This window comes from Notolepis coatsorum (genome assembly GCF_963971535.1).
Source record: "Notolepis coatsorum genome assembly, chromosome: 16".
Classification (NCBI taxonomy): Eukaryota; Metazoa; Chordata; class Actinopteri; order Aulopiformes; family Paralepididae; genus Notolepis; species Notolepis coatsorum.
In genome coordinates, this window is record NC_140180.1 from 67285675 (window position 1) to 67299417 (window position 13743).

General features: G+C 42.1%; 1 protein-coding gene across 2 annotated transcripts in view; it reads right to left on the reverse strand.

Annotated features, from left to right (window-relative positions):
• Positions 1–282: 282 nt before the first annotated feature.
• The window catches only part of stx5a (syntaxin 5A), a 30248-nt gene continuing 16787 nt past the window's right edge, over positions 283–13743 (reverse strand). Inside the window, exons 6-12 of one of the 2 annotated variants that reach the window (XM_084331780.1) lie at positions 11222–11338; positions 10500–10556; positions 6387–6468; positions 5910–5996; positions 5626–5738; positions 5295–5416; positions 283–1779 (exon numbers count right to left, since the gene is read on the reverse strand). In XM_084331780.1, the coding sequence (XP_084187906.1) occupies positions 1620–1779; positions 5295–5416; positions 5626–5738; positions 5910–5996; positions 6387–6468; positions 10500–10556; positions 11222–11338 (738 nt within the window). In that variant the 3' untranslated portion in view covers positions 283–1619. The remainder of the gene's footprint in view (positions 1780–5294; positions 5417–5625; positions 5739–5909; positions 5997–6386; positions 6469–10499; positions 10557–11221; positions 11339–13743) is intronic. The other variant, XM_084331781.1, reaches the window with a different exon arrangement.

Here is a 13743-nt window from a genome sequence, read left to right on the forward strand (position 1 = left end):
TTTCATTGTACTGAATCTTTAAGTTTACCCTAACAGTTTAATCCTGCTTCCTGGAATATCCACCAGGACTCAAAAGACAACAAGAAGAGAGGCCTTGAACAGAATGTTTGTGTAGTTATCCCTCTATAATGATCTGAGAATGAGCCAGTCTGATGCAGCCTCACTAGAGTTATTTTTATTAATATGCACTCTTATCAATACATCATCATAGTCACTATTTGCACTTTATACACTGAAGTCAAGGCATTTGGCTTAAAAAGAAAACGTTGAGGGGAAATAGGAACAGGTTAATTTTTTTTTTATTTTCATAAAAAGTGTCTGGTCATTTAAATAAAACAGCCTGTACATTAACGATCTGCCCTCTTCGACAGAGGGATAAAGAGAGAGAGATGAAGAGAGGAGGACAGAACGCTCATCTAAAGCAGTGAGGTCCAACACTTCTGGGGGGTGGGGTTCAGTTGATTAAGTCACTTCATTAGCGGGCTTTCATAACCAGCACAACACCCTTCATAACCCTGATATCACACACCCGTGTCTTTCTCACATTATTCACGGTCGTTTGAGCCCCGCCTGCAGTCCCAAAATGGGGCTTAGACCTTAAAAAAAAAAAAAAAAAATGTATTCAATTGGCCCTCCTTGCATTGATCAACCATTAATAAGAAAACTGAAAAAGATTTGAAAATACTGACTAAGGCCATGCATAGAAGTGTCCCGACTGACCGCCTGGTAAATAAACCAGGTTTAAATGGCTTTGTGAGGTGAAACAGCATCGACTGATCTCACAACCTTTTCACAAGTCGTCCTTTCAAACAGTGTAAGTCATATAGACGTTTATGAAGGTTATGCAACGGGAAAGACCCCTTCAGTCGACTCCTAATGCCTTCATTATACAAAGGGGTTGGACCACAGAAAGTGTCTTTGTATCATGTCACAGTTCTTGTTAGAGTAGTACCCATTTGGCAAATTAATCTCTCCCAAAGCAAAAGGACAAAACTAGTAAGGTCAAACTAAAAGAAAAGATGAAGGACAGGTTAACAGTTGGTTGATAAATGCTCCCTCTTCCATATAAAGAAAGGACATGAGAGATGGTGGTGGGTGGGGGGGAGGGGTGATAAGTGAACAAAAACAAATCAAAAATTCTAAAACAAAAAAAGGAAAAAAGAGAAAACTAGTTTGCAGAATCAAACCATTAAATAATAATAATATCCATTTTCCATTAAATGCATGATCTGTTAGTCTAAAAATAACAACAACAGCCGCAGTCTGCCGCTCTCGCACTATACAAAGTGGGGATTTTCCGATAAATTATCCTTTTCATTAGGGTAGGATTCACAACAGGATGTCATCGTTCTCTACTGGTAGAGAAACGGCTTTAGTCAAAGTGAGTCCATTTTTCTAGGCTTGGGGAATAAACAGACAATTTAAATAATTACAGTTATTCATTATCTGTGTGGGTCCCGAACCGTCCAAAAAAAGGAAAAGAAAAAGAATGTCTCTTGGACAGATCACAACCATCCTCTTAAATCGGTTGTTTTTCCAACAACCCCTCTTTTAGTCTCGGTCCAGCTTATTTAGCACTCCTCCCTCTTCCTCCCCCCAAGTTCCTCCTCTCTGCTTCTTTAGGCAAAGAAGACGACGAAGACTATGAAGAAGACGATGAGGACGAGGAAGATCTTGATCATGAGCCAGCGGTTGGAGGAGACCGACTGGAAGTACTTGAGGATCTCAGAGTGGGCCATCTCCACGTTGAGCTGCGTGTCCTCCACGTTGCCGTCGATCCTGTGAAGGCAGAGAGGGGGGGGGGGGCAGGTCAAATGGTGTGTTCAGTCAAATGGAACCATTTGAAATTGATTGACTCCACCTCAGCCAGTCCTTCATGCCAGTAGCCAACAGGCTCCACAACTGTGGGCATGGACTGCTGCCAATAGTTGGAGAACTTGTCTGACTCTTAATACTAAACACAGCACAGACTTTATAGATCGATAGATACCAATGTGCAATGTCTATCATGTCTTTCAGACAGAGAAGACCAGCCAAACTTATGATATAAGATACAGTGATGAGTACCATACTATGAGTTTAACATAATTACTACCATAGGCACTGATAGTAATAAACCTAACGGCGGAGTGATATACTGACTCCAAAGACTTGAGATTAGAGACCGTGGTTAGCAGTGCTAGTGGATGTCAATGAGGCATGAAGCATCTCTTTGAAAATCACATGTAGCATCTTTCCAGACTAGTTTCTTAACTCATAGCTTTATTGGTCTCCTTGGGGAGATTTGTGGTGGACATGCGAGTGTTGCCGCTACTCTCCTGCATCAGTATCCAAACGCACAATAAAACTGTCACATAAAACATTTCATTTCATAATAACACTTTAAGATACATGCCTTGTGTCCCAATGACATCCAGTAGCATTGCTAACAAATTATCATGTTGAATGAATGAATGAATGAATGAATGAATGAATGAAAACTTTATTTAACAGATTGCAGAATGGGTACAATACAGTACGGCTCAATACACACAATTGTTAAGAGGATGCAGACCAGAGAAAGACGTTTGCCTTGTTTACATCAGGGTCCCCCATTTTCAATTCAGTGACATTTATGACATACACAACATACATGACATTTATGGCATAGGGACATACATGACATACAGGTATTTAGTACCGTTACATTTGTGACATATAAGATATGCAAATATACAGTACTGTTACCCATAGATCCTAACAGAGTATATACATATGGGAGGGGACTGTACATTAGGAGGGGGTGGGTGGGTGGGAGAGAAATATACATACGGTGGGGAGAGAATATATACATACGGTGGGGAGGAGACTGTACATTAGGAGGGGGTGGGTGGGTGGGAGAGAAATATACATACGGTGGGGAGAGTATATATACATACGGTGGGGAGGAGACTGTCTATTAGGAGGGGGTGGGGGGGTTTGGACATTTACAGTGGCCAGTTTCGAAATGCAGCCTCCCGTAGGTGCTCTTTAAGAGCGGTTTTGAATGTGGGTAGGGATTCACATTCCTTTACAGCTTTGGGTAGGGCGTTCCACATTGATGTGGCATAATTGCGAAACGTGTTTAGTCCCTTGTTTGAGCCTAATCTGGGTTTAACATGATTTGTTGAGCTTCCTCTGGTGTTGTGGTCGTGGTATTCACTGACCTTTGGAAAGTATTTTGACATGTACATGGGTATCTTAGTCGTATAGTGTATCTTGTAGACCAGGCCCATTGCAAGTTGCTGTACTCTGTCGTCTACTCTAAGCCATCCTAGGTTGTCAAAGTGGGCAGGGGTGAGGTGGGTTCTAGGGGTAAGGTCAAGTAGAAGTCTGACCAGTTTGTTTTGTGATGTTTGTAATCTTGTTTTTAGCGCCTTTGAGGTGCTTTGGTACCACGAGGTGCAAGCATAGTAGTAGTACCCTTGAATGAGTGCTCCTGCCAGAGTCTTCAGGGTATTCTTGTTTACCAGAGAGGAGATCCGGTACAAGAATCGAGTTCGTTGGTTGACTTTTTTTATTACCTTGGATGCCATTTTGTCACAGGAAAGATTTGCCTCTAGGATGGAACCTAGGTATGTAATTTCATCTTTCCTTGTGACAATATTGTCACCCAATGTAACTGAGAAGCCGTCGGTCTTGCTGAGTTTGTTATTTGATCAGAAGAAAATGGACTGTTTTACCCAGGTGTAATGATAGTTTGTTATCAGCAAGCCAGGTGCAGATTCTGCCGAGTTCAGAGCTGAGGGTTTTTTCAACCTGTAACTTGTTCTTGTCAGAGACCAGCAGGGCTGAGTCGTCCGCGAACAAGAACAAGTTGCAGTCACAGGCTGACGACATGTCATTTGCATAAATTAGGAACAGTAGCGGTCCTAGTATGCTTCCTTGTGGAACACCACAGCTCACTGTGAGAGGGGGGGATAGAGTACCGTTTACCTCCACCATCTGTTCTCTCCCCTCAAGGTAGGATTGCATCCAGCTCACTGATAAACTATCAAAACCAATTGCTTTTAGCTTGTCAATCAGAATGGAGTGATTGACCGCGTCGAAGGCCTTTTGTAGGTCCAGCATGACCATGCCGCAGTATTTGCCCGCGTCCACCTCTTGTTTGATGTGGTCGTTCAAATAGAGAAGGCATGTGTCAGTGGAGTGGGATGTTCTGAAGTCAGATTGGAATTCGTAGATTAGATTTTTTTCTGCCAGGTACTTTTCGACCTGTTTGAATCCTGCTTCAATTATCTATCCAAACAAAAAACACTGGTGCAGGTGCTTTTTAGATGGACAGATGCGATCACATTTCAACCACTGTTGTGCTCAATACAATCACATTTCTATTATTATCTTCCTATTTCTGTTCTCTTTTTTCCTGCCTGTCTATTATTATCTTTTTTCCCTGCATGTACCTCCCCTCCCCCATGCTGCTATGACACCTGAATTTCCCCAAGGGAATTAATAAAGGAACACTTGACTTGACTGGTAACATTCAAGGGGCAGTTCACCCAGAATTCAAAAAGCATGTTTTTCCTATTTCCAGAAATCATGACCTGTTTATTCAAATTAATCCACAGACCTTAATCTGAACAGTTTCATGTATGAACAATTTTCTACTGAAGTACATCTGCCATACTTTATTATGGTGGGTGTACTTCGGTAGAAAATAGTTCCTAGGCTACATGAAACAACGACATGGTCTGTGGATTATCTTTAGTAACTGGGTCATGATTTCTTGAAAGAGACATTGCTTAATTGAGATATCTCTTAAAGTAGGCGAATCACAACTAAAGTTATTTTTATTTTGTGTGAACTGCCCCTTTAATGCTACATGAGGACAAAGCCTTGAATGACTTTGCTCTCTCAAATCGGCTGCTTGAGGCCATTTTGGAAATGTGTGGCTGGGCTGAAGAGATATGTGGCACCCAAAGAGGTTAAAGGTCACATACGGTATTCTACTTTTCAGCAAGTTATATGTTTCTGTGAGCCACTTTTATCGTAGACCTTATTAAAAAAAAGATCCTTCAAAATTAAATAAAGATTGAAGGAATGAATTGTACAAATATGATCATTATTGTACATCTGGCCCATCAAATGTATGTAAGCACTGAAAAGGTGAGTTTTTCATAATATGTGAGCATAGAGTGTGTAGAAGAAGACCATCTAATTCACATAGGCTCATGAGATATTTAAGCGCCTTTGGTCTCCTGAAAGGCGCTATATAAATTTAAGATATTATTATCTCTATGCCATCACTCTATACATGTCTATGATGGTGCTCTCACCTTTGTACAGTCTCTTCCTGTTCCTTGACCATGTGTGCCAGCTGTTGGAATATAGAGCCCAGCTCCACTATGGTGCTCTCGATGTTCTGCATGGTGTCCGCACGGCTCTGGATGTACGAGTCCTGCAGCGACACACGGAAAGAGGGGAATTGACAAACGGCCGTCACCACGGCACGAGAACACAACACACAGACGCACTCGCATGCTCCTGGATCCATTCTGGGGCGCACTCACACTCTCTCTCTCTCTCTCGCTCGCTCTCTCTCTCTCTCTCTCTCTCTCTCTCTCTCTCACACACACACACACACACACACACACACACAGTGTCTACCTGCTCGTCAATAAGCTGGAGCTGCAGGGGGTTGTTGCCAGCGTTGGAGTCCATGTCGATGGCCACCGCGCCTCCCAGGCTCCTGGACTCGTCCTGCATTAACACTGAACTCTCTGGGGCAGAGGAGGAGAGAGAACGGAGAACAGACGCACACAGACGAGACACAAGATCAGACATAAGCGTTCCCGTAGTGGACGGAGAAAGCAGATGGAACAGTCGGGGTACAGACACACTAGCTGAGCAGGTACCCCGCTGGGAGAGTCAAACATTCCAGGGGAAAATACCTTTTAAATTTGAGGTGGTATAGCCCTGGTAGTCATTGCGCGGCACGCGAGCTGCATGCGGGTCCTGGGCCCCTTTTTTGCGGCTCCCTAAAATATTTTAATTTTTAGCATTTTAGGTTACCAGATACAATAAGAGGCACTCACAAGGATTTTTTTTGTTTCGTTTTTCGAGCAGTCCGTATCTATGGCAACAGCTGATTGTTTTTCCGAGAAAATAAAAAAAGGACAGACACTGCACAGAATCAATCCCCACAAGACAGTGATAGGGTCTCTGCATTCATTCCTGCGCGTGTTGCCTCTAAAGCCAAAAGCGTGATTAAGCGGGGGCCAGTGTTTTCGTATATCGCCTCGTAAAGCTAAATTAAGGAAGATAATGAACTAAGCTTATGACATTGCGGTGTCATTAGGTGTGTGTGTGTGTCCCCCCCTCTTGAGTGATGAGGCTGCGGAGCGGGAGGCGAAGTGAGCGTGACTTACTGAAGTTGTTGGCCATGAGAGGAGAGGAGGAGACGGGAGGCTGAGAGAAGTGCTCTCTCCTGCTGCGCTGCTGCTTCAGGTTCTAAAGAGACAGACAGGAGGCTAGGGTTAAAACTAAATCTAAGTAGACATTAGGGCTGTCAATGAATATTCTATGTTAAAATGTATAAATCGACTTTAATAATCGTTATTAAATTAAATTCTCGCGTGGGCCTGAATGTGCTGCATGAAGGACAAGAGACACGCAACGTCACTTTCTGAAGAATTTATTAAAAACAACAACAACCGCATGGTGTGATGGCAGAGATTTCAGAACCCAACTCTGTCGCGAATACAGTGATTTGCACTCTGAGCAATCTAAGAGCCCTGTTTGGAACCTCGAGACAAAGTTGTATGCAAGCTATGTAAACTACAGCTGGCCTACCTTCTTTTTTTATGCTAACGCTATTTTGGGAGTTCTAGCGTCCAGAATGTAAGTAGCCTACTTTTCTGTTTTTAGCACTTAGCACTTTATTGTAAATAATCCCTCAGGATAAAAATGTATAGATATTGAATAATGAAATTGAGACAGAAGCATCATGCAGGTCCCCAATGGTTTAATTACTATTTCCCACATCATTCTATATACTGCAAACGAGGGGTTCCCAATACATTTTCTGCCTGGTCCACTTTCTAGGATTCAATTTACTTGGCGGGCCAACCCCCTCACCCCTCCCTCATTCAAAATGCAGACATAGGCTATGTGAGAAGAACAGAGTTAAATTGAACAGTTTGTCAGTTCAGTTGCATGAAATGCAAGTCCAAATGTAACATTCAATAACCATTTTATATGAAGTTATTAGTTATATGAAGGAGCATCAAATTTGCGCAATTATAGCCTACTGCTGGAAACACTTTAACGCAGGCCTAGACTTTCATGAAATAAAAATTTGTATCGTCTATTCTCGGCTTCCGTAGAGAAGCGCAACACTCTAAAAACAGGCTATTAACCAAATGGAAACTAGATACTCAGGACCTCTTCGAACATAACAATTAGCATACATTTCAAACACCCTTGAAAACATCAAAACAAGTCTAACAACCAAAATACTTTAGCTTTTATGGTCCTAGTAGGGGTGGAACAGTTCACAAAATCGAAGGTTCGGTTCGTATCACGGTTTTGTGCTAACGGTTTTCGGTTCGGTTCGATATATGTTGTTTTTTTATATTAAAAAAAAATGTAAAAAAAAAGAAAAAAAAAGTTTACAGTGGCGATCAGGACTTGGATTCATCTTTTTGCAGACCATCTGATCTGAGGTAAGGAATCTATGTTACCAGTTTTGTGCGTGTGTGTGTGTATCAGCCGGAAAATGACAACGTGTTTTGTGTATTCCAGTAAATGGCTATTATCGCGGAATCTTTTTTTCTTTCTAGAAATCTCCAAAACTATACTCGTATTCAAAACGGTATAAAACGGAAATGTACTGATGAGGGAAATGTACTGATGAAAAAACCATCAGTTTCGTACATGTTGACTGCAAGCAAGTCATTGATAAGCGACAGGTGTATTAGACACATAGCCATAATTTAAGATATAGTTTAATCGCTCGCTAATGTGCTCGTCCTCCCATTGATTAACGTGCTGGCATCCAAGCGATAAATCGTCATATCGTCATATCATCGTCATAGCACACAATGTGTTAATGGAAAGATTAGTTTTCCGCTTGAAATTAAAGTGCAGTATTTGAAATACAATGAAAGGAATATAGCTGAATTTCTTATCAAAGGGAAAAGTGTCAGTTATTTAAAATAAATAAATAAACAAACAAATTAGAAGGCCATCAATATAAAATGCAGCATACATCAAACTAACACACACACACTGTACTGTTTCAAAACAACACTGCTCTGTTCATTCTATTTTTAAAATACGTACATTATCTGTCTACATTTATTTAGACTAACATTATTTAAATATTGAGTGGAACTGTGGTGGATTAACGTAATTCGGTGAGTTGGAACTATCTATGGGTTGGGGGACCACACGGACAATTTAGCGTGTGGTACCACTCAGGGTTTCCGTTAGAAAAAATTGTTGCCGGTCTCCGTGACCTGCAAGATTTCAATCTACCGGACAAATGAGATTAATTCCGGTCATAGTTTGAGCTTTAAAACAATTGATAGGCAGGCTATATAAAGAATGTCATCCTCAAGGCATGTAGATTTATAATATTATTACTTAAAACTAGTCTACTTTTGCGTATACAGTCATTAATTAATATATTCCAAATAAAATAAGTCCCTCGATACTCCGTGCTGCTGCTGACTTGAAATAAAATAGACCGCGTATATGTGGGCAGTCGGTCCGACACTAAACAGCAGTCTGTTATAATCACATTTTTATGAGCTAACGAATTCCGTTATATTGGACATTTGTATTAATTATATCAAGCGAAGAACTGAGAAAGCAGAGAGACGGCAACATTATCGTGGTTTGCGTGACGACTCTCTCCACCTCGCAACGACTTATTTGCAAAGAGTATGGCGCTGCAGAGAAGCTGATTTAGCTGTTATTGGCTCTTTTCTGGGAACCGCACAGCAGCGCCCCCCACCCAACATTGGCTGAAAATGGCTGAATTGGAGTACTGCTGGAATACTGCATTGTGCTGATAGTGCTCTGGCTCTGCAGCTTCTCACAAGTTCGCACACCCAGCACTAAGCTCCCGTCTGACAACGTCGTTGTCATTATTAGAAGCAACGAGGAAACAAATGTAATGATCGTTTCGTTCATCGCATAGGCTATTTAATTTGAGACTATTTTAATACAATTCAAATAATCAAATTGTGCTTAGACTCAGGGAATTATTTTCACCGGACATTAAGACCGGAGAGATGAAATATGTCGGACTTCAACAGATTTTGCCGGTCAAATACCGGTAATTACCGGCTAACGGAAACGATGGTACCACTACCTTCAGACCTTCTCGACTCTAACGTTACCGGAGTTGATAACATGCAGTGGAAAAGCGGCAATAGTCCCGGTTGGAGTTAGTAAACACAGTTGTATGTTAGCCTTCTTGGATGTTGAATAAACGCCTATCATTGTCTATCAACACCCCGCCTCTCAGACTCCCATTTTCTCCTCTGCTAGCTAGTAGCTACGGTAACATTTCATTGGCTGCATTAGAGCTGGCGGCTACCATAGTTAAACGTGCGCTTTGTTGTACAAAACGCGCTAACGTTGATTGATTGATTTTATTTTATTTAGTACATACAATTTATACAAAAGTATAAAAACAAGCGGTACAAGGATAACATGTGAAAGTCTGTCGACTTGTTTCCAACATGGTCCCATGGTTAACGTTATGGCAAGATGTGTGTAGGCCTATGTAATATTAATGGCTATGTTTTTAAAGTCGTAATGAAGATCGATTTATATTGCGCTTGCCATTTACACAAACTGACTAGCCCCTGCAGTGCTGCTGCTGCTGCTGCCTGCAGCCAGCGCTCACCTCTCCCGGCTCCGTGCCAAATGACGTTTTTTTTTTGCGCATCCCCTGAACCGAACAATACATACACGCCCCGAACCGTGGAGGTCGTGCCGAATGGTGTACGGTTCGAATGCATACCGTTCCACCCCTAGGTCCTAGCCTTTGGAACAGCCTACCGGAAGATCTACGGGTTTCTGAATCTGTGGAGATTTTTTTAAGAAATCTTAAGACACACCTTTTTAGCATTGCTTTTACCTAGGTTTTTTGCATTGTGTTTATTTATTTTGATTATTCTTTTTTTGTTTCATGCCTTTTTCATTATTTTAATTCTTTGCAATTATTTTCTGTGAAGCACATTGAGTTGCACTTATTGTATGAAATGTGCTATACAAATAAAGTTTGATTGAGTCATAAAATGAAAGATCTTTATTATGGAGTATATGTCATACTCTGGAGAGGCTATGACAATTACAGAGTATTTTGAAATCCCATTCATTCTCCCCATTGACTTCTCCCATAAATTAGGTGTTTACAGCCAATGTGTCAATTATGGTGCGTTTCAAATACATTGGTGCTGTAAACATGTGGGTTGTCTATATCAGTATCTCTAGTATGCATTGTAGGAATGACTGATGTCTCTTACCTCTGTTCTGACTTCCAGGACCGATTTGAAGTCGTTGGACATTGAGGCCAGTTTGGACTGTAAACACACAGGACGTAATCAGGAGAAGCAAAGCTCGGCTTAATTCAATGTCATACAACATGTTGCAGTGTGTTGTTGTATAGTTGTTGTGTAGAGTGTAATGCAATGTGTTGTGTAATTCAATTAGATTAGATTAAATGTATTGTCATTATACAGCACAAGTACAGTACAACAAAAACAAGTTCTAACCAGAGTGCAAATGTAACAGTAAAAGTGCAATAGCAATATACAATGTACAAGTGATTAAACTGGAGTATATAAATGAGAATTACAGAGTAATAATGCTAATCAGATGTATGTGTACAGTGTTATAGTATTATTATGTACAGTGACAGGCATAAAGACTATGGTAGTAAGTCATACTGGCCAGTGGTATAACTAGTAAGAGTATGTAAGGAATATGTATGGATATAGATATAGTATATACAGTTATGTAAAAAGGATGATATACAGGTATATACAGACAGATGTGGATAAATATATATTATTATACAGCATTATTGTACATTTCTAGCGAATCTTGGAACACAGAGCCATCCCAAAGAAACTGCATGCAGGAAATGGGCATCCTTAGTCAGTAATGAATGTGTGTTGTCCATAAAGTCTCAAATCATCATGACCTTCTGGTCTTGTGTTATGACTGACACAGGGCTTGACCCTACCTGTAGTGAAACCACGATGGTGTTTGAGTGAGTCTGGATGTGTCGGCCTCCCGGGCTGCTGCGGGATCGGATCAGGTCCTGCAGCTGAGCTATCTGTTTATTCAGGCTGTTGATGTCCTGCATGCACACACACACACACACCATGAAATTCACTTCCTAGAACATGTCTTTATCGTTTCATCTCACTGGATTTTAAATATAATCTCAAAATTAAATGGGAATCATTACTGGAATACTTGAAGTAAGTACATGTCTGAAATATGAAGTGGTACCATGTAGCACACAGCAGTACCATGTAGTGCCCTGTAGTACCCTGGCCTGTAATACCCTGTAGTACCACGTAGCACACATTAGACATTAGTAATCTGTAGTACCCTATAGTACCATATAGTACCCAGTTGTACCATGTAATACTGTGTAGTAGCCTGTAGTATTATGTAGTACACGGCAATACCCTGTAGTACCTACCCTGTAACACTCTAGTATCCTGGGTGGACTACTGTATACATTTAAAACAAGTACTTGGATGGGAAATTGTTTTGGGGTGGAATATACCTTTAGTTCAAGTTTCTTTATTAGTTGTCATACAGAATACTTTGCATGAAATGTTTCTTTCTGTGTGCTCCTGAGAGTGTGCTAGATAATAACAAGATAGTATAAAATACGTATAATAAGTATAAAATAGAAAGTCAAGAAGTCAAGTACGTAAACAAGTGTAAACAACAAAATTATTTCGTGTATCTATATATACAGTATGTACAGCTGGTACACAATTATGAGGTATAGCTTAGCTTGTGGTGCCACCTTGTAGTGGTGAGGTGCAATAGGGAGGTACAATAAGGAATGAGAATGATGTGCAATTTCCTTACCAATAATATAATATAAATATAAAGTGTAAAGTGTGTCTAAAGTGGTAAAGTGGGTGCTACAGTGTGTTGTTTATTTAAGTGCATGTATGTGCGCTGTGGGTGCGTTGATGGTTGTTCATTGTTCATTGAGCATCCTGATGGCCTGGGGATAGAAGCTGCGTCCGAGTCTCTCTGTGCTTGCCATGAGACTCCGGTATCGCTTGCCTGACCGCAGTAGTTCAGAGAGGCAGTTGTTTGGGTGGCTGGAGTCTTTGATTATTCTCTTAGCCTTGCCCATGCACCGCTTGTTGTAAATGCCTTGGAGAGTGGGAAGCTCCCCTCCAATTGTGCGTTCGGCTGAACAGGCCACTCTCTGTAGTCTGCTGCAGTCTTGTGCAGTGCTATTCCCAAACCAGGAGGTGATATTGCCAGTCAGGATGCTCTCTATTGTGCATGAGTAGAAGTTCTTGAGGATCTTCTGACTCACGTTGAACTTCCTTAAGCGCCTAAGGAAGTAGAGGCGTTGTCGTGCCTTCTTGATAACACGGTCAATGTGTGTGGTCCATGTCAAGTCCTCGGATATGTGGACTCCGAGGTACTTAAAACTGTTCACTCTCTCAACCGGTGCCCCGTCGATGCTGATGGGGCCGTTGTCCCTGACCCCCGACCTCCTAAAGTCCACAATCATCTCCTTTGTTTTGCTGACATTCAGGGAGAGGCTGTTCTCTTGACACCATCCCGCTAGAACCTTAACGTCCTCTAGGTAGGCCCTCTCGTCGTTTGCAGAGATCAGGCCCACCACTACTGTGTCGTCAGCAAATTTGATGATTGTGTTGTTGTTCCTCTGTGCCACACAGCCATGTGTGTAGAGGAGGGGACTCAGGACACAGCCCTGGGGGGCCCTTATGTTGAGTTATGGATGAGGAGGTGCAGTTGCCTGCTCTCACCACCTGGGGTCTGCCCGTCAGGAAGTCCAAGACCCACTGGCAGAGGTCATAGTTCAAGCCCAGGTCCCTGAGCTTGGCTATGAGTTTGGAGGAGACTATGGTATTGAATGCTGAGCTGTAGTCGATGAACAGCATTCTCACATAGTTCCCCTGCCTCTTGTCCAGGTGTGATGCTGCTGTGTGCAGCACATGGGCTATGGCGTCCTCCGTGGACCTGTTGGGGCGATATGCAAATTGCAGGGGGTCTAGGTTGATGGGGAGGGAGGAACAGATGTAGCCCTTCACTAGCTTCTCAAAGCACTTCATGGCTATGGAGGTGAGAGCTACAGGGCGGTAGTGGTTGAGGCAAGCAGGCTTGGATTTTTTGGGTACAGGGATAATGGTGGACTTCTTCAGACAGGTGGGGATGACAGCCTGTTCTAAGGACAGGTTCAATATGTCAGTGAATACCGGGGCCAGTTGGTCGACACAGACTTTTAGGACGCGGCCGGGGATACCGTCCGGCCCTGCTGCCTTCCTGATATTCACTTTCTTAAAGGTCCTCCTCACCTCATGTTCTGTTATCCTGAACACTGAGTCTCCATCAGCAGTGCCCCCCCCCCCCCTCTATTGCAGTGGTTTGTAGGCTGGTGCTGTTATTCCCAGCCTCAAACTTCGCATAGAAGGTATTGAGATCATTTGCTAAGGAGATGTCACTGTTCAGCTTGAGGGAGGTGCCTTTGTAATC